At 42.9% G+C, this 19,643-nt stretch overlaps 1 protein-coding gene across 4 annotated transcripts; it reads right to left on the reverse strand.

Annotated features, from left to right (window-relative positions):
* Nucleotides 1-744: 744 nt before the first annotated feature.
* On the reverse strand, nucleotides 745-14,916 carry LOC110485222 (luc7-like protein 3). Of its 4 annotated transcripts, none has more exons than XM_036941473.2 (10): nucleotides 14,548-14,916; nucleotides 9,844-9,950; nucleotides 9,230-9,374; nucleotides 8,997-9,077; nucleotides 6,263-6,367; nucleotides 5,933-6,094; nucleotides 5,363-5,697; nucleotides 4,071-4,231; nucleotides 3,071-3,306; nucleotides 745-1,374 (listed from the first exon to the last, which is right to left on the reverse strand). In XM_036941473.2, the coding sequence occupies exons 1-9, from the start codon at nucleotides 14,644-14,646 to the stop codon at nucleotides 3,104-3,106; spliced, it is 1,398 nt and encodes a 465-aa protein (XP_036797368.1). In that variant the 5' UTR covers nucleotides 14,647-14,916; the 3' UTR covers nucleotides 745-1,374; nucleotides 3,071-3,103. The 4 variants fall into 4 exon arrangements, with proteins under 4 accessions (XP_036797368.1, XP_036797370.1, XP_036797367.1 ...); XM_036941475.2 differs by having other exon boundaries at nucleotides 8,997-9,074; nucleotides 14,548-14,880; XM_036941472.2 differs by having other exon boundaries at nucleotides 5,363-5,700; nucleotides 14,548-14,880.
* Between the last annotated feature and the right edge of the window lie 4,727 nt (nucleotides 14,917-19,643).

Consider the following 19,643-nt stretch of genomic DNA (forward strand, 5'->3'; position numbering starts at 1 on the left):
GCACTAATCCTTAAGCAGTTGGCTGGGCTCCAGTGGTCACTCAGACCAGCCACAGGAGGCAGGCACAAACCCAGCCTGTACACTGACCCCACCACCCTTAATTATTAATTACACTGCTCTGATCATGTCTAGAAACGCCCGCTGCGTTGTCTAATTGCCTGCTGGGTTGACAAGGTCAGTTCTGAGACTGAAAAGCCGAAATCACACCAATAAAAAGGCGCGACTAAGCCAAACTAGGCTACTGGGGCTGGCCTCGTTACACATTCACTAGAAGTTATATTCACTATAGTTGCTGAGCCAGCACAGTGGGGTTCAGGTCGGCCCTAAAGTGTGATCCAGGGAAGGGCGAGAGGCTAGTAAAGCATCCTTATTAGGACCATAATCAGACCAAACTCCCTCAGTTATCTAGCTCCCATCTTGCTGCTGGATGGTAGACAGGGAATACCTAGCCAGTTGCTTAACCACTAGGCTACCTGCCGTCCCAAAAAGACAGAGCAAGTGAAAGAGACAAAGATGGAGTGAGAGTCAGCTACCGTTGATGAATGAAAATCTCTGGGTTTTATACAGAGCCAGTGGGGCTCATCCTCGAAGTAGATTCTAATGAGCCGGGGTCTGTATTCACAAAGCATCTCAGAGTAGAAATTCTGTTGTCGGGATCAGTTCCAACCTCTTATTAAGACTTAAAAGGCCAAACTGACCCTAAATCAGCACTCCTAACACAAGAGTCAAACAAATCCACAGACATCATTCAAGCTCTCTTTTTATTGATCAAGATGAACAGGTTTAAAAATCAGAACAAAAAAAGATCAATTCAAATCTCACTATATTTTACAGTAAGGGGCTAGAGAGATCAGTCAGTGGGTGTGAGATCTGGTGGGTGGGAAGGAGAGAGGAGAGAAAGAGATGCTCCTAACTAACATTGTACAAACACTTCCCAAACTGATTTCCCCAAAAAAGTCAAACCGTGAAAGAGTGGAAACCTGACATTACAAACCAAAACAAGCACGGTTTTTATTTGTCCTAAAAACTGCATGAGCAACAGAACATAGATAAAAGCCTTAATGTACCATTCTACTTCAGCAGCTACTAGACAAGGTCCTTTATATCAGAAACGATGAAGGAAAGAAATACAACGGAAAACTGAATGAAGAATGTCTGGTCCTGCGCTAAAAATGTGATCTTCCAAAAAAAACAACAGGAGGACAACAGAGGGCACCTTTACACACGTGTCTTTTGTTGTGATTTAGATGTCACAGTTGTTTTAATAAGCCACTACATCTGTGGTTCACCTTGTTTTAAGCAGCGCAGAGACAGGTTCAGGGTGGAGCGACAGGTGGTCTTCAGATCTTCCTCCTCCAGATTTCCCAGCGTCCCCTGGGGTGCACAAACGGTCAAAGAGGTGACACATTAGCAAAGATCCTGGTAACACAGCTTGTAGCAGCCACAAGCTGTTATCATCAACTATACATACAGAAATCCCCCTATAGACATGTCACAGAGGAATGGTAACTAATCTAACGAACTGGAAAATAAACTAAAACTAACACTAGCTAACATTGGGGAAAACTAAATTGCATTTTTGGAGCAGGGAACATCCTGGAATTTTGTGAACGTTTCTCCAACAGCCCTTTAATGTTAGTGGACATTAGCTGACGATGGCCGCCCTGCTCTTCACACTCAGTTTGGGACACAGTATAAGGCAATAGAACTCAACTTTAAAAGCTTTAACCATCCTATTTTGAGATTTATGGAACCTGCTTGATATCCCCTTTACCATAAAATGAACTGTAGACAAACCTAAACTGAGGAATGTTAGTTGGATGATAGATATAACCATCGATATCAAACATGGGCCAAAATTAAGTTTTCAATTAACAGCATGTAAATAATATAAATTGGTACACTTTCAAAGTCAATGAAGTCCTGAAAGGCAGGTCCACTAATAAGTACCACATCTAATTAAACTAGACAGCTGGAGGATATCAAACAAGTTCACCTGTACCTCTCATCATCATCATCACTTCCTGGTAATAAATACTTCAAAAACAACCTTTAAAAGATGAAAGAAAACACCAAAAAAGCAAAGGAGAAACAAAAAACAATACACATCAAGCTTTAGTCATGATAAAGAGCAGTAAGCTCACAGGCAACAGCATTCAGTAGAAATGGATGTGGGTAGAGAAAGGAGTACCTGGGTGAGTACCTGAATAGTTTGACAGTTTGATCCTTGAGGGTTTATTAATTTGCCTTTTTCTTTCATGAGGTCGCTCACTCACTCAACACCAACGCTGTGTGAGGTATGGAAGTCAGCTGCAATCATTCATTAACCCCTACCCTTCCATCATCAGCCCAATGCTAACCAACACACTGTGTTACAATACATATCAGAGAACAGAGAGCTGTATATAGAACACAATATCCATGGCAGTGGGAGAAAAAATGGTTTTAGACTGTGCATTCAGTAGGTCAAAGAAATAGTATGGATCCTTCCATATATAGCTTCACTTTACTTTTAAAGTATCTGTAAAATGCAGTGTGTCTATGTGTGGATACATGTCCACATTTCTAGACAAACAGTCACTTTAATACGTTCCATAGGCTATGAAAATCGACAAATTAAAACACATGGTTACTGCCACCATCACTGAAGAGAAAAAAAATATACAAGAGGCAATACAGGCAGAAAGAAATGCTTGGATTTAAATTTGGAAGAGATTTTTGTCCAATAGACCAAATATAGAGATATATAATATGTATGCATGTATATAACCGATACAAAACGAGGGGTACCTCCAGGTATGTTTTTCAGGACTACACTGGTCTTTCCCTCTGGGCTTTGTGACCTCTGTTTCTACCTTCTTCTCTCATCATCGGTCTAGCTCCATCTTCAGTGCATACTTACGATGCACTATATCCAAAACAACAGGATAAAGATACAACATACAAATCAAAGGCAATAGAACTGAAAGTAAACAGGGGGAGAGGAGAACAGGAGGGGGAGGTTTGAGAGGGAAGATGGGGGAGGGGTGTGTGTTTTGAGAGCCAGGATGACGGGGGAGGGCGCACTTACCTGAGCCTGATCTGAGGTCCTATCAGATCAGTTTTAATTGGACTGAGTGTCACCTTCAGAATGGAGTTCGTCTTGAGCAGCCCCGTTGACCCTGGCCAGAAGGGCCAGGCCCAGAGTGGAGGCAGGAGCCTCAGCCTCCACGGGCCCAGGCTTGGCCACGTCAGAGGAAGGCTTGTCATCCTCTAACACCTCATCCTTCTTGGAGCTGCTTCTCCTCTCCTCCGGCTCCTTACGCTCTGGGAGGGATGGAGGTATGAAACAGTCATGACAAAGACTTCTAGAGTAGGACACACTTCAGATCACACTTGTGAATTCGGTAGGGACCATTATGGTCCAAATGTTGTTGCATCACCAGCTCAATCACAAGTGTGGAGTCACTAAACCAAACGTGGGTAAAAGGTCTAGTCAGGGATTTTTCTGCCGTTTAAATCTTTAGGCGGGCCGCCTAAGTGTTTTTCAGGCCACCTAAGTCCAATCTGTAAAAAAGTATATTTATTTTATACATTTTAGGGATGGAAACCGCTTCAGTGTAAACTTACACGACAAACCAGATAGAGTATTTAGAATAAATAATAGGGAAAGAAATGGTAGTCTTTGAGATCTAACAATCACCAAAAGAAAAGCTAGACAGTCGAGGAGAATTAAAAAAATATATGAATTTAGCAGTATTGATTTTATGTTTGAGTAAAAGAACACCGCATTAGCAATGGCAAAATGAATAGAATTGCAGGAAATTAGCTTTAAAACAAACATTTTCTCGCAGCTCAATGGGGAAATTTGTATAACTAAGAAATTCACTTAAATGTAAACATTTCTCTACACCGCCTCTAAAATATTCTCTAAAATTCAGCCACGCCGACGGATGGACCGCACGCATTGCCACGTCCACCACCTAAGCCCCTTTTAGATTCAGAAAAAAACCTGCTATTGCTGCAAGAAACCTGCAAGATCTGAGTTGTGATTATTCTAAATGTGTTTGACAACTTGTCCCATGTCTCACCTTTGTCTCTGGACGTCCTGTCCTTGTCCCGGCTGCGGCTCCGGTGGCGGTGAGACTTGCGCTCCGAGCTGCGGGACCTCTTCCTCTCCCGGCTGCGGGAGCGCCGTTTCCTGTCCGAACGCTCCCGGCTGCGCCGCCTCTCCCGGTCCCTGTCCCGGCTTCTGTGGAAAAACACAGGACACAGGAACATGTTAATCCACGACACACTCAAGAGCAGAGCAGTGGAACATTCAACGAGTGAGTTTTTCACAAACACATGAACTGTGATCCCTGATTAACATTATAGGGCCAGGCAGAGCTGTACTGGGCTGGTTAACCCCCTAAGGTCGATGTCCGCACCCCACTGAAAACTAATTAGCATAATAATATCTCCATAAAAATATTTCAGATTAAGGTAGAGATATGTTGTTTTTGCAATGGATGTGTCTCGATCCACTGCATCCACCTATGTTAACACTTCTGCATCTGCAGTGATGCGGTGTTTGTCAGACCATGAGACATCCCGAAAAATCACTCTTCTCGCAAAATCGTCTGTAGCGTCCGAACTACTATGACCCCTCTATGGAAAGATGAGACTGGCATGAACACGATGGGTGTTCTCCGTTTTGCTCTACAGCGTCTTGGGACTCGTCAGAAGTCACTACAGCCAATCTGCCAACTTCTGTCTGTAGCATCCAAACAGTTTGGGGTACACACTAATATGTAAAAGGTGAGACTCAAGAACATGTCTGTTGTTCTGCTCTAAGGCCTCAAGACTGGTCTGAAGGACCACCGGTACCAGTTGAAAACATTTATGGAAGTATATATGGACTGTTAATTGGAAAAAATAAGGGGTTAAATACATGTTTAAAAATAAAATAATAATCTCTCAATGTAGGACAGACACTTCAGTACAAACTACCTTCAGATGTCTTTTTGGGACTATTTCTTGTTCCATGTAGTGAATCTGTTATTCAATGCGTTTGTATAGGCTAATAGCAGTAAGGCCAAAAAATGTTTTCATCAAATATGTTTAACATTTATTTTAAGAAAGTGTGATACAAGGAGTCTTAAAATACCAAATCAAATAGCAAAATAATATTTGGTATGACCTTAACACAATTCCTTATAGCTTAGTAGACCCCCTCCCCCAGCTTAGACTCTTATGGGTTAAGCATCCACCGTAGTTGCTGGGACCGTGCTGGAAAAGACCATTTGAAAGGAAAATTAACGAGCCAGCACAGTACAGTTGGGGGGCGACCTATAGTGTGAATCAGCCATAAGACTAGTCTACGTGCCATACAGTACAGTACCTGCTACGTTTGCGCTCCCTCTCCTTGCTCCTGGACCGCCGGCGTTCCCGGGAACGACTCCTCTTACGGTCCGACGCCCGGCTGGAGTGGCGGCTATTCGAGTGGCTCCTCCTTCCTCTCTTCTCCCTCTCTCGCTCCCTCTCTCTCTCCCGCTCCTTCACTCGCTCCCTCTCTTTCTCCTTCTCCTTCTCGCGCTCTTTCTCCTTCTCCTTCTCTTTCTCCTCCTCTTCCAACTTGCGCTTAGTCTCCCTCTCCTCCCTCTCACGCTCCCAGTCCTTGCTTTCTAGCTCTCCCTTGTCTTCTCCGGCGGGGTCTTCGGATCGCCGATTCAACTTCTCCTTAACAGAAAATCATTCATTCATCATTCATGATGAACAATTAAATTATATGACCGAATGTTTTTCTGCATCAGCAATATCAACATACTGGTCTTTCAAAACAGCAACAGTCAAAATGATTAAATTATACTTCCTTTTCATGGGTATTAAAGCATACAGTACAACAAATGGCATATATGGAATCTTGACAAACAAACATTAACTTGGAAGTGAACAATCCTTCAAACCTTACCTTGAGCTCCTCCACAGTGGATTTGATCTTGGCGTAGCCCATGTGCTGCTTGCCCATCAGGTGGTCATCCACCCGGGACTGGGCGTCTCCCACAATGAGGAACGCCCCGCACACCTCACACACCTCCATCTGTTTCTCCTGGGCCGCAAAGGTCTCAATCGTCTGGAATCAATCAGGATAACTTTTAGTTTTACAAGTACAGTACTTTCAACCAAAAATGCATTCATCCCCGGGTGTTCACAGTATTGAATTCATACTAAAGGCTTACTAAATAGATAACTGAGTTGATCTCAATGCTGATGGAGTGAGAAAGAACCGGGAGTAACTCACCGAGGGGGTGGAGCTGAGCAGCTCTCGCTCATCCTTTAGCTGTTCCACCAGTTTCATCATCCCCTGGGCCTCCTCCACTCTGCCCTCAGAGCCCAACTCCTCGATCTGAACACAGCACATACAAACGGCAACTTTGTTGACATAGAAAACAACTTACTCACTCCAGAGTATGTGTCCTGCATGAATGTAGGCCTTCACATGATGGATGCATGTACACTACATTTCAAAAGTTTGTGGTCACTTAGAAATGTCCTTGTTTTTGAAAGAAAAAATAAAAGCAAACAATGTCTACACTGTATTTCTGACCAATTTGATGTAATTTTATTGGACCAAGAACTAGGACATTTCTAGGTGACCCCAAACTTTTTAGCGGTAGTGTAGGGTCCATGTACATTTGAAGTCGGACGTTTACATACACCTTAACCAAATACATTTAAAATCAGTTTCACAATTCCTGACAGTTAATTCTAGTAAAAGTTATTTCTTAGGTCAGTTAGGATCACCACTATATATACCACTATAAACAGTTCTATTTTCGTTTCATCAGACCAGAGAACAATTCTCCAAAAAGTATGAGCCTTGTCCCCATGTACAGTTGCAAACCGAAGTCTGGCTTTTTTATGGCGGTTTTGGAGCAGTGGCTTCTTCCTTGCTGAGCAGCCTTTCAGGTTATGTCGATATAGGACTCGTTTGACTGTGGATATAAATACTTTTGTACCCGTTTCCTCCAGCATCTTCACAGGGTTTATTGCTGTTGTTCTGGGATTGATTTGCACTTCTCGCACCAAAGTACGTTCATCTCTAGGAGACAGAACGTGTCCCCTTCCTAAGCGGTATGACGGCTGCGTGGTCCCATGGTGTTTATACTTGCATACTATTGTTTGTACAGATGAACATGGTACCTTTAGGCGTTTGGAAATTGCTCCCAATAATGAACCAGACTTGTGGAGGTCTACATTTTTTCCTGAGGTCTTGGCTGATTTATTTTGATTTTCCCATGATGTCAAGCAAAGAGGCACTGAGTTTGAAGGTATGCTTTGAAATACATACACAGGTACACCTCCAATTGACTCAAATGATGTCAATTAGCCTATCAGAAGCTTCTAAAGCCCTGACATAATTTTCTGGAATTTTCCAAGCTGTTTAAAGGCACAGTCAACTTAGTGTATTTAAACTTCTGTAAACCCACTGGAATTGTGATAGTGAATTATAAGTGAAATAATCTGTCTGTAAACAATTGTTGGAAATATTACTTGTGTCATGCACAAAGTAGATGTCCTAACTGACTTGCCAAAACTATGCTCTGTCAGGTTGGAGGGAGAGCTTCACTGCACAGCTATTTTCAGGTCTCTCCAGAAACTGTTAACTTCTTTGGGGTAGGGGGCAGTATTTTCACATCCGGATGAAAAGTGTGCCCAGAGTAAACTTTCAAGTTTTTGCCTATCCAATATACAGGGTCTGTGGGGTCATATTGCACTTCCTAAAGCTTCCACTAGATGTCAACAGTCTTTACAACCTTGTTTCAGGCTTCTACTGTGAGGTGGGAGAGAATGAGAGCTGATTGAGTCATGGGTCAGCCAGAAGGCCATGTGCTCAGTCAGGCGTGCGCCCGTGAGAGTTAGCTCCGTTCCCTTTCATTTCTAAAGACAGGAATTCTCCGGTTGAAACATTATTGAAGGTTTAAGATAAAAACATCCTAAAGATTGATTATATACATCGTTTGACATGTTCTAAGAAACTGTAATATAACTTTTTTGACATTGTCTGGACCTAGTGCCTGCGCATTTGGATTACTGTACTAAATGCGAACAAAAAGGAGGTATTTGGACATTAACATTGGACTTTATCGAACAAAACAAACATTTGTGGAACTGAGATTCCTGGGAGTGCATTCTGATGAAGATCAAAGGTAAGTGAATATTTATAATGCTATTTCTGACTTTTGTTGACTCCATAACATGTATCTGTATTGCTTGTTTTGATCTCTGAGCACTGTAATCAGATTATTCCATGGTGTGCTTTTTCCGTAAAGCTTTTTTGAAATCTGACACAGCAGTTGCATTAAGGAGAAGTATATCTTTAATTCCATGCATAACAGTTATATTTTCATCAACATTTATGATGAGCATTTCTGTAAATTGACATGGCTCTGCACTTTTACCGGATGTTTTGGAGGCAAAACATAACGCGCCAATGTAAACAGAGATTTTTGGATATAAATATGAACTTTATCGAACAAAACATATATGTATTATGTAACATGAAGTCCTATAAGTGCCATCTGATGAAGATCAAAGGTTAGTGATTCATTTTATCTCCATTTCTGCTTTTTGTGAATCCTCTCTTTGGCTGGAAAAATTGCTGGGGTTTTTTGTGTCTGGGTGCAGACCTAACATAATCGCATGGTATGCTTTTGTCGTAAAGCCTTTTTGAAATCGGACACTGTGGTGGGATTAACAACAAGTTTATCTTTAAAATGGTGTATAATACATGTATGTTTGAGGAATTTTAATTGTGATATTTCTGTTGTTTGAATTTGGCGCCCTGCACTTTCACTGGATGTTGGTCAGGTGGGACGTTAGCGTCCCACGTACCCTAGAGAGGTAAACAAGACATTTGTGGAGTGGTTGAAAAACAAGTTTTAATGACTGCAACCTAAGTGTAAACTTCCGACTTCAACTGTAATTGTGCTCAATGGAGGAATGTAATGTTTTAGTAAACCCAGGCAGCTCACCTGCATGACTAGGTCCTCGATCTTCTCTGTCAGGACTGTAGCTTTCTCCTCGTTCTTCCCCACAGGACCACCAGGCCCCTGCTGGAGAAAGGTCCAGTCAGCATAATCTAACAACATTGATGAACATGACAAACCGAATACAAGGGTTGGCCTAGGTTTCCATGTTGAGTTCTGTGTTCTCTATAGTGGCGAACCTATGGGCATTGACTGAGTATATCTATATATATTCTTACTCCTGCGGCCTGCTGGGCCTGCGACAGGGCTAGACGGGCGTGGCCCCTGCGGATCCTCCTCTCCACCTCGGCCAGGAGAGACTGCAGGTAGCGCAGAAAGTCCCTCTCATAGCCCTCCTTCATGAACCGGGAGCTCTTCTCATACCTGGTGCACATAGGGTTGAAAAGGGAGTTATACACCTGTAATTCCATGTTATACGCTATAGACATGTGATACTAGTTTAAGGACAGCCCTTAGTCATGGTATATTGTCCATATACCACACCCCCCAGGTTTTATTGCTTAAATATACCACAGGTATAATACAAAATTACTTGTTTACCTTTCTAATTACATTGGCAACCAGTTTATAATAGCAATAAGGCCTGAAGGGGTGTGGTATATGGCCAATATACCATGACTAAGGGCTGTATCCAGGAACTCTGCGTTGTGTCGTCCCTAAGAACAGATGTAAGACGTGGTATATTCGCAATATGCCACACCCCCCTTGGGCCTTATTGCTATTATAAACTGGTTACGAATGTTATATTGGCCATATACCACACCCCTCAGGCCTTATTGCTTAATTATAACACAAACAACAAAAAGTGATGGGAAAAAAAGGTCAAACTTACATTTTCCTAAGGTTTTCATCGTGGATTTTTTCACAGGGACCCAAGTCAGACCGGGTGTTTGTGAATAATTCTGCAGGGCAGAATCCACAGAGATAGTACTTACAGGTCTGCAAGGGAAGGGAGAAAAGATAAGCCACGTCATTAGTGAGCCAACAGTTGCATGATTTTGGGAAATAAGAAGCCACAAAACCCAAAACCTCTTCAATGCCGGGCCTGACAAAAATGTTGCTTGCAAACTGGTTGGGAAATGCAACATGGATCTTCTATCAAACATGCATCTTCAAACATTGATTAGCCTAATCTCACTGATGAACCAAATTAGTAGCTAGTGACTTTTGCTTTGGTAATAATGCCAATTCTAATATTTTTTAGAGGTAACCATTTGGCCCATCATACACACAGTGCGTTAGGAAAGTACTCAGACCCCTTCACTTTTTGTAACGTTACAGCCTTATTCTAAAATTGATTAAGTGAACAGAAAATCCCCTCAATCTACACACAATACCACAATGACAAAGCAAAAACAGGTTTAGAAAATGTTGCATAAAAATACACAAAAAAAATTACCTTATTTAAATAAGCATTCAAGCCCTTCGCTATGAGACCCAAAATTGCGCTCAGTTGCATCATGTTTCCATTGATCATCCTTGAGATGTTTCTACAATGTGATTGGAGTCCATCAAAGGAATTGTCGATTGTGTTGAAGCACAGATCTGGGGAAGTGTACCAAAGAATGTCTGCAGAATTGAAGGTCCCCAAGAACAGTGGCCTCCATTATTAAATGGAGGAAGTTTGGAACCACCAAGACTCTTCCTAGAGCTGGCCGCCCGGCCAAACTGAGCAGTCGGGGGAGAAGGGCCTTGGTCAGGGAGGTGTCCAAGAACCCGATGGTCACCGACAGAGCTCCAGAGTTCCTTCCAGGACAACCATCTCTACAGCACTCCACCAATCAGGCCTTTATGATAGAGTGGCCAGACGAAAGCCACTAAACATTAAAAGACGCATGACAACCCGTTTGGAGTTCGCCAAAAGGTACCTAAAAGACTCAGACTACTGATGTAACGATATGACATTTTTGGCCGATACCAATATCCAATATTTTCCTTGCCAAATAAAACAATACCGATTAGATATTTAAAATTTTAGTAGGCTTTTAAGCATTCTAGTTCAGTTAAATAGTTAAGACACACATGGACGCAGCGGTCTAAGGCACAGCATCTCAGTGCAAGACTCGTAACTACAGTCCCTGGTTTGAATCCAAGCTCTACCACATCCGGCCGTGATTGGGAGTCCCATAGGGCAGCGCACAATTGGCCCAGAGGCGTCCGAGTTTGGCCATCATTGTAAATAAGAATTTGTTCTTAACTAACTTAACTAGTTCAATAAAAAGGTTACACACACACACACTAACCAGAATTTAAAAAGTAAACATCAGTATCTGGTGTGGCCATCAGCTGCATTAAGTACTGCCGTGCATCTCCTCCTCATGGACTGCACCAGATTTGCCAGTTCTTGCTGTGAGATGTTACCCCGCCCTTCCACCAAGGCACCAGCAAGTTCCCGGACATTTCTGTGTGGGGGGGGGTGGCCCTAGCCCTCACCCTCCGATCCAACAGGTCCCAGACGTGCTCAATGGGATTGAGATCCGGGTTCTTCACTGGCCATGGCAGAACACTGACTTTGCTGTCTTGCTGGAAATCATGCACAGAATGAGCAGTATGGCTGGTGGCATTGCATTGCTGGAGGGTCATGTCAGGATGAGTCTGCAGAAGGGTACCACATGAGGGAGGAGGATGTCTTCCCTGTAATGCACAGCGTTGAGATTGCCTGCAATGACAACAAGCTCAGTCCGATGATGCTGTGACACACCGCCCCAGACCACGACGGACCCTCCACCTCCAAATCGATCCAGAGTACAGGCCTTGGTGTAATGATAAAGTCGAATCCATCCATCACCCCTGGTGAGACAAAACCGCGACTCGTCAGTGAAGAGCACGTTTTGCCAATCCTGTCTGGTGCAGCGACGGTGGGTTTGTGCCCATAGGCGACATTGTTGCCGGTGATGTCTGGTGAGGACCTGTCTTACAACAGGCCAACAAGCCCTCAGTCCAGCCTCTCTCAGCCTACTGCAGACAGTCTGACAACTGTTGGAGGGATTGTGCGTTCCTGGTGTAACTCGGGCAGTTGTGGTTGCCATCCTGTACCTTTCCTGCAGGTGTGAAGTTCGGATGTACCGATCCTGTGCAGCAGGTGTTGTTACACGTGGTCTGCCACTGCGAGGACGATCAGCTGTCCGTCCTGTCGCTCTGTCTGAGGCGTCTCACAGTAAAGACATTGCAATTCATTGCCCTGGCCACATCTGCAGTCCTCATGCCTCCTAGCTAAGGCACGTTCACACAGATGAGCCGGGACCCTGGGCATCTGTGTTTTTCAGAGTCAGTAGGAAGGCCTCTTTAGTGTCCTAAGTTCTCATAACTGTGACCCAATTGTCTGTAAGCTGTTAGTGTCTTAACGACCGTTCCACAGGAGCATTTTCATGAGTTGTTTATGGTTCAATGAACAAGCATGGGAAACAGTGTTTAAAACCTTTCAGTGAAGATCTGTCAAGTTATTTGGATTTGTATGAATTATCTTTGAAAGATAGGAGACATTTATTTTTTTGCTAAGTTTATGTATGTCGTGAAGCTAACAGCAGTGATGCTATTACTGTGTAACTCCAGTAGGACAACATCTGAAAAATACCGCACTTGGTAGTGTGTACCGGTGCTCGACCAGTCGGCGAAAGCCAACTACCCCACGACAGAGAACGGTTGATTGTCAAGAGCAATGAATTCCATTATCTTGGCTTTAATGGATTTTGCCTTTGAGTTGTCTCACTGAAAATGTCTTACTCTTTCAAATGACTGCTCAACTTGTTGACTGCTCGATCCACACTGCAGACATTGTGGGCTCGGTTAGGGATGCTGTGCTGCACAACATTTTACGTGGTGTCATTACATCATTACCTACATTATATAGATATGCACGACAGCTTTGACATCGGTGTGAAACTAGATATCGGGCCGATACCGATATTGGCATTTTTAGCTAATATTGGCTGATTCCGATATGTTCACCAATATATTGTGCATCCCTAACTCAGACCATGAGAAATAAGCTACTCTGGTCTGATGAAATCTTTGGCCTGAATGTCAAGCGTCACGTCTGGGGGAAAGCAGGCACCGCTCAACTCCAGAGCGCTCAGGACCTCAGACTGGGGCAAAGGTTCACCTTCCAACAGGACAACGACCCTAAGCAGAGCCAAGAAGACGCAGGAGTGGCTTCATGACAAGCCTCAATGTCCTTGAGTGGCCCAGCCAAAGTCCGGAATTGAACCCGATCGAACATCTGTGGAGACCTGAAAATAGCTGTGCAGTGAAGCTCTCCATCCAACCTGACAGAGCTTGAGAGGATCTGCATTGAAGGAATTAACTCCCCAAATACAGGTTGTAACATCATACCCAAGAAGACTTGAGGCTGTAATCGCTGCCAAAAGGTGCTTCAACAAAGTACTGGGTAAAGGGCCACAATACTTATTTTATTTATTTATTTAACTAGGCAAGTCAGTTAAGAACAAATTCTTATTTTCAATGACGGCCTTATGGGAATCCCAATCACAGCCGGATGTAATACAGCCTGGATTCAAACCAGGGACTGAGATGAGATGCAGTGCCTTAGACCACTGCGCCACTCAGGAGCCCTGAAAACTTGTGTAAATGTTCGTTTTTTTTTATTATTAATACAATTGCAAAAAAAATAACCTTTTTGTAATTATGGGGTATTGTGTGTAGATTGAGGGGACAACAATTTAATCAATTTTAGAATGCTGTTATGTAACAATGTGGAAAAAGTCAAGGGGTCTTTTTAGATGTGTACATTGTTAGATCCACTACTCCACTGTTGGAGCTAGGAGGAACACAAGCATTTGGCTACACCCGCAATAACAGATACTAAATATGTGTATGCGACCAATAAAATGTGATTTGACTCTAGACTCATGCAACTTGATTAACTAGCTAACGTTACATTGACAACGACATAGCATAAGGTTACTAAGCTAGCTAATGTCTAACTTTGAGCCAATACAAATGTCAATGTTGACTGAAATTCGCAGCTACCTAACGTTAGTGTGTCTCCATTACGGTTTCACATTCGGCTGATGTCTGCAAATAACGTTAAAAGTACCCACTTGTTTTTATTTAAGCAAACCAGCTAGCCCAGTTGTCAGTGGACCTGTAGCTAGCCGTCGTTAGCAAACTCGTATGTTGTCTTTGGCGAAGTTACTCATTAACTACTATATAACATTATCTAGCGAGCTATATATAGTACAGGGCCAGTGTTGATCGTTAGTTTAAATGTTGAATGCGGATTCGTGGGTCAGGGGGTTGGGCCTGAGAGGAACATGCTGTCCTCAATTGTAGCTAACGCGTTAACTTACTGCTTAGCTAGCTAACACCCGACCCTGGCGGTCGTTAGTTCATAGCTAGTTAGGATGCTGTTAGCTAGCGAGCATCATGTATGTAGCCAGCTATTACGTTTAAGCAAACACATCAATATCAACGTCAGTTTGCTAGCTACCTACCTATAAAACGACTCACTGAAAACAAGAACCGGACGAAATTGTTTCCAGCGAGCTGGCTAAAGCTAACAAAGTGGCTAACTTACGGTCTCGTGGTCCCAGCGTACGTTGCATCGTTTCTCGTCGGGGGCCAAGTTTCTGTCTCGACCCATCAACTCATCGAGTAACTGGGCTGCGGAAAGCATTTTGCGTCAAAACTGAAAGCAAAAAGCTATTGTATCTACTAAGTTAAACCATTTATTATTGCGCCAAAGAAACACAGATCCTAGTTATTTCAGATCAAAATGGCAGCCGTTCGCATTCAGCAACAGTCGCTACCCACTGTGCATCCGTGTGCGGAACCTGAACCCGCCGCTGTATGAGAAATTACGCCACCCTCTGCTAGGATGTCCTGTAACATCCACTCTTGTTCCCCCACTAGCCCTTGATCATCATGACTCCCACATACGAGTTATTGGGCGAAGGCGTACTCTGTATGGGGGTTTATTAAGAGCCCTGACGCTTGGTCTGAAAATTAACTACCATCGCTTGCAGTGAGGTTTTAGAAGCATAAGGATCTTATCTTTCATATCACCGATATATTATATATACTGAAATATGGCTGTGTGGGAACCTTAATATGGCTGTGTGGGAACCTTAACCCTAACCCTATAAAGGTGTGTATCAATTTAACTTTTGTATATATATATATATATATATATATATATATATATATTGTAAACAATATATATATACAAAAGTTAAATTGATACACACCTTTATAGGGTTAGGGTTCCCACACCGCCATATTTCCATGTTTCAGTGATTGTTTACAAGAGCAGATGGAAGACAGAGGCCGTGTTGGAGAGCATTAAAATGACTGCAGGCGACTGCCGACTGACTGATCTACAAATCTCCTTGCACATTGATATCAAAATATTTACCCCCTATACTAACCTTGGTAGAGCTTCATACTGGAAGCTAAATAGCTCGTTATTAAATAATGATATAGTTAAGTTTGAGGTTAAAGATCTGCTTTCACACTTTTGGGAAGGGCTTTTGAAGAAAAATCTTCATTTGAGGTGTCCAAATCCTTTAGAAAATATGGTAGTAATCTTGCTAAGGCCACAAGAGCTGAGGAGGAAAAGGTGATCATTAAGATACCTTGCCTTTTTCAGAGGTCCCCAGCCAGGAGAGGAGAAGATAGAACTGATTGAGTTACAAAATAAACTGGATAATCTATATAGATCCAATAAACTGGATAATATATAGAGATTAAATAAACGGGATAATATATCGAGATTAAATAAACTGGATGATATATATAGATTAAATCAACTGGATGATATATAGAGATTAAATAAACTGGATAATATATCGAGATTAAATCAACTGGATAATATATTGAGATTAAATAAACTGGATAATATATATAGATCCAATAAACTGGATGATATATAGAGATTAAATAAACTGGATAATATATATATATTAAATAAACTGGATAATATATATAGATTAAATAAACTGGATAATATATATAGATTAAATAAACTGGATAATATATTGAGATTAAATAAACTGGATAATATATCGAGATTAAATCAACTGGATAATATATTGAGATTAAATAAACTGGATAATATAAATCGATTCAATAAATTGGATAATATATAGAGATTAAATCAACTGGATATTACATAGAGATTAAATCAACTGCATAATATATCGAGATTAAATAAACTGGATAATATAAATAGATTCAATAAACTGGATAACATATAGAGATGAAATAAACTGGATAATATATATATATTAAATAAACTGGATAATATATAAATATAAAGATTAAAAGCAGAAGGAGCCTTTATTAGATCTAGGAAAAAAATGAATTTAGGAGGGAGAAAAGAATTCATCCTATTTCTTTAGACTTAAGAAATTTCTCTCGACAAATAACACTATCCAAATAACACTATTTCTACAACAAGGGCAACGCACAAGACATTCTCCAAACACCCCACAGGGCCGACATCCCTGTTATTTACAAGAGGAAGCGACGCAGGTACAGAGGACAAAGATCTGGATGCCTGGTCAGGACCCGGAGAAGGCGACTGGGAAAGATGCCGTTACAGTCAATACTACTCGCCAACGTGCAATCATTGGACAATAAATTAGACAAGGTACGATCACGAATATCCTACCAACGGGACATCATAAACTGTAATATCCTGTGTTTCACGGAATCGGGGCTGAATGACGACATGGATATTCAGCTAGCGGGATATATGCTGCACCAGCAGGATAGAACAGCATATTCCGGTAAGACGAGGGGTGGCGGTCTGTGCACATTTGTAAACAACAGCTGGTGCACGAAATCTAAGGAAGTCTCTAGATTTTGCTCACCTGAAGCAGAGTATATTGTGATAAATTGCAGGCCACACTACTTACCTAGAGAGTTTTCAGCTATACTTTTCGTGGCTGTTTATTTACCACCACAGACATGCTGGCACTAAGACCACACTCAATCAGCTGTATAAGGAAATAAGCAAACAGGACACCACTCAACCAGAGGTGGCACTCCTAGTGGCCGGAGACTTTAATGCAGGGAAACTTAAATCGGTTCTACCAAATTTCTATCAACATGTTAAATGTGCAACCAGAGGGAAAAAAATTCTAGATCACCTGTACTCCACACACAGAGACGCGTACAAAGCTCTGCCTCGCCCTCCATTTGGTAAATCCGACCACAACTCTATCCTCCTGATTCCTGCTTACAAGCAAAAATGAAAGCAGGAAGCACCAGTGACTCGGTCTCTAAAAAAGTGTTCAGATAAAGCAGATGCTAAACTACAGGACTGTTTTTCTATCACAGACTGGAACATGTTCCGGGATTCTTCCGATGGCGTTGAGGAGTACACCACATCAGTCACTGGCTTTATCAATAAGTGCATTGAGGACGTCATCCCCACAGTGACTGTATGTACATACCCCAAACACAATCCATGGATTACAGGCAACATTCGCACTGAACTAAGGGGTAGAGCTTCCGCTTTCAAGGTGCGGGACTTTAACCCGGAAGAAGTCCTGCTATGCCCTGCGACGAACCATCAAACAGGCAAAGCGTCAATATGAGACTAAGATTGAATCATACTATACCGGATCCGACGCTCGTCTTATGTGGCAGGGCTTGCAAACTATTACTTACTACAAAGGGAAGCACCACCGCGAGCTGCCCAGTGACATGAGCCTACCAGAAGAGCTAAATCACTTCTATGCTCGCTTCGAGGCAAGCAACATTGAGGTATGCATGAGAGCATCAGCTGTTCCGGGCGACTGTGTGATCACACTCTCCGTAGCCGACGTGAGTAAGACCTTTAAACAGGTCAACATACACAAGGCTGCGGGGCCAGACGGATTACCAGGACGTGTACTCCGGGCATGTGCTGACCAACTGGCAGGTGTCTTCACTGACATTTTCAACATGTCCATGATTGAGTCTGTAATAGCAGTTTCAAGCAGACCACCATAGTCCCTGTGCCCAAGAACACAAAGGCAACCTGCCTAAATGACTACAGACCTGTAGCACTCACGTCCGTAACCATGAAATGCTTTGAAAGGTTGGTAATGGCTCACATCAACACCATTATCCCAGAAACCCTAGACCCACTCCAATTTGCATACCACCCAAACAGATCCACAGATGATGCAATCTCTATTGCACTCCACACTGCCCTTTCCCACCTGGACAAAAGGAACACTTATGTGAGAATGCTATTCATTGACTGCAGTTCAGCGTTCAATACCATGGTACCCTCAAAGCCCATCACTAAGCTAAGGATCCTGGGACTAAACACCTCCCTCTGCAACTGGATCCTGGACTTCCTGATGGGCCGCCCGCAGGTGGTAAGGGTAGGTAGCAACACATCTGCCACGCTGATCCTCTACACTGGAGCTCCACAGGGGTGCATGCTCAGTCCCCTCTTGTACTCCCTGTTCACCCACGACTGCATGGCCAGGCACGACTCCAACACCATCATTAAGTTTGCAGACGACACAACAGTGGTAGGCCTGATCACTGACAACGACGAGACAGCCTATAGGGAGGAGGTCAGAGACCTGGCCGGGTGGTGCCAGAATAACAACCTATCCCTCAACGTAACCAAGACTAATTAGATGATTGTGGACTACAGGAAAAGGAGGACCGAGCACGCCCCCATTCTCATCGACGGGACAGTAGTGGAGCAGGATGAGAGCTTCAAGTTCCTTGGTGTCCACATCAACAACAAACTAGAATGGTCCAAACACACCAAGACAGTCGTGAAGAGGGCACAACAAATTATATTCCCCCTCAGGAGATTAAAAAGATTTGGCATGGGTCCTGAGATCCTCAAAAGGTTCTACAGCTGCAACATCGAGAGCATTCTGACTGGTTGCATCACTGCCTGGTATGGAAATTGCTCGGCCTCTGACCGCAAGACACTATAGAGGGTAATGCGTACGGCCCAGTATATAACTGGGGCTAAGCTGCCTGCCTTCCCGGACCTCTACACCAGGCGGTGTCAGAGGAAGGCCCTAAAAATTGTCAAAGACCCGAGCCACCCCTGTCATAGACTGTTCTCTCTACTACCGCATGGCATGCGGTACCGGAGTCCCAAGTCTAGGACAAAAAGGCTTCTCAACAGTTTTTATCCCCAAGCCATAAGACTCCTGAACAGGTAATTAAATGACTACCCAGACTATTTGCATTGTGTACTCCCCCCCCCCCCCAACCCCTCTTTTTATGCTGCTGCTACTCTCTGTTTATCATATATGCATAGTCACTTTAACTATACATTAATGTACATACTACCTCAATTGGGCCGACCAACCAGTGCTCCCGCACATTGTCTAACCGGGCTATCTGCATTGTGTCCCGCCACCCGCCAACCCCTCTTTTACACTACTGCTACTCTCTGTTCATCATGTATGCATTGTCACTTTAGCCATATCTACATGTACATACTACCTCAATCAGCCTGACTAACTGGTGTCTGTATGTAGCCTCGCTACTTTTATAGCCTGTCCTTTTACTGTTGTTTTATTTCTTTATTTACCTATTGTTGACCTAACACCTTTTTTGCACTTTTGGTTAGAGCCTGTAAGTAAGCATTTCACTGTAAGGTTGTATTCGGCGCACGTGACAAATACACTTTGATTTGATTTG

The sequence above is a fragment of the Oncorhynchus mykiss genome, chromosome 13, assembly GCF_057628025.1.
Source record: "Oncorhynchus mykiss isolate SJ-2025 chromosome 13, ASM5762802v1, whole genome shotgun sequence".
Classification (NCBI taxonomy): Eukaryota; Metazoa; Chordata; class Actinopteri; order Salmoniformes; family Salmonidae; genus Oncorhynchus; species Oncorhynchus mykiss.

Excerpts from the sequence above, each read along its gene's own strand:
- LOC110485222 (XM_036941472.2), bottom strand. The coding sequence starts at position 14,646 with ATGCTTTCCGCAGCCCAGTTACTCGATGAGTTGATGGGTCGAGACAGA. Across the intron at positions 9,951-14,547 it reads TACGCTGGGACCACGAGACC|ACCTGTAAGTACTATCTCTG; the intron begins GTAAGTTAGCCA and ends CTTCCCTTGCAG. Across the intron at positions 6,095-6,262 it reads TGCTCAGCTCCACCCCCTCG|ACGATTGAGACCTTTGCGGC; the intron begins GTGAGTTACTCC and ends GATTGATTCCAG.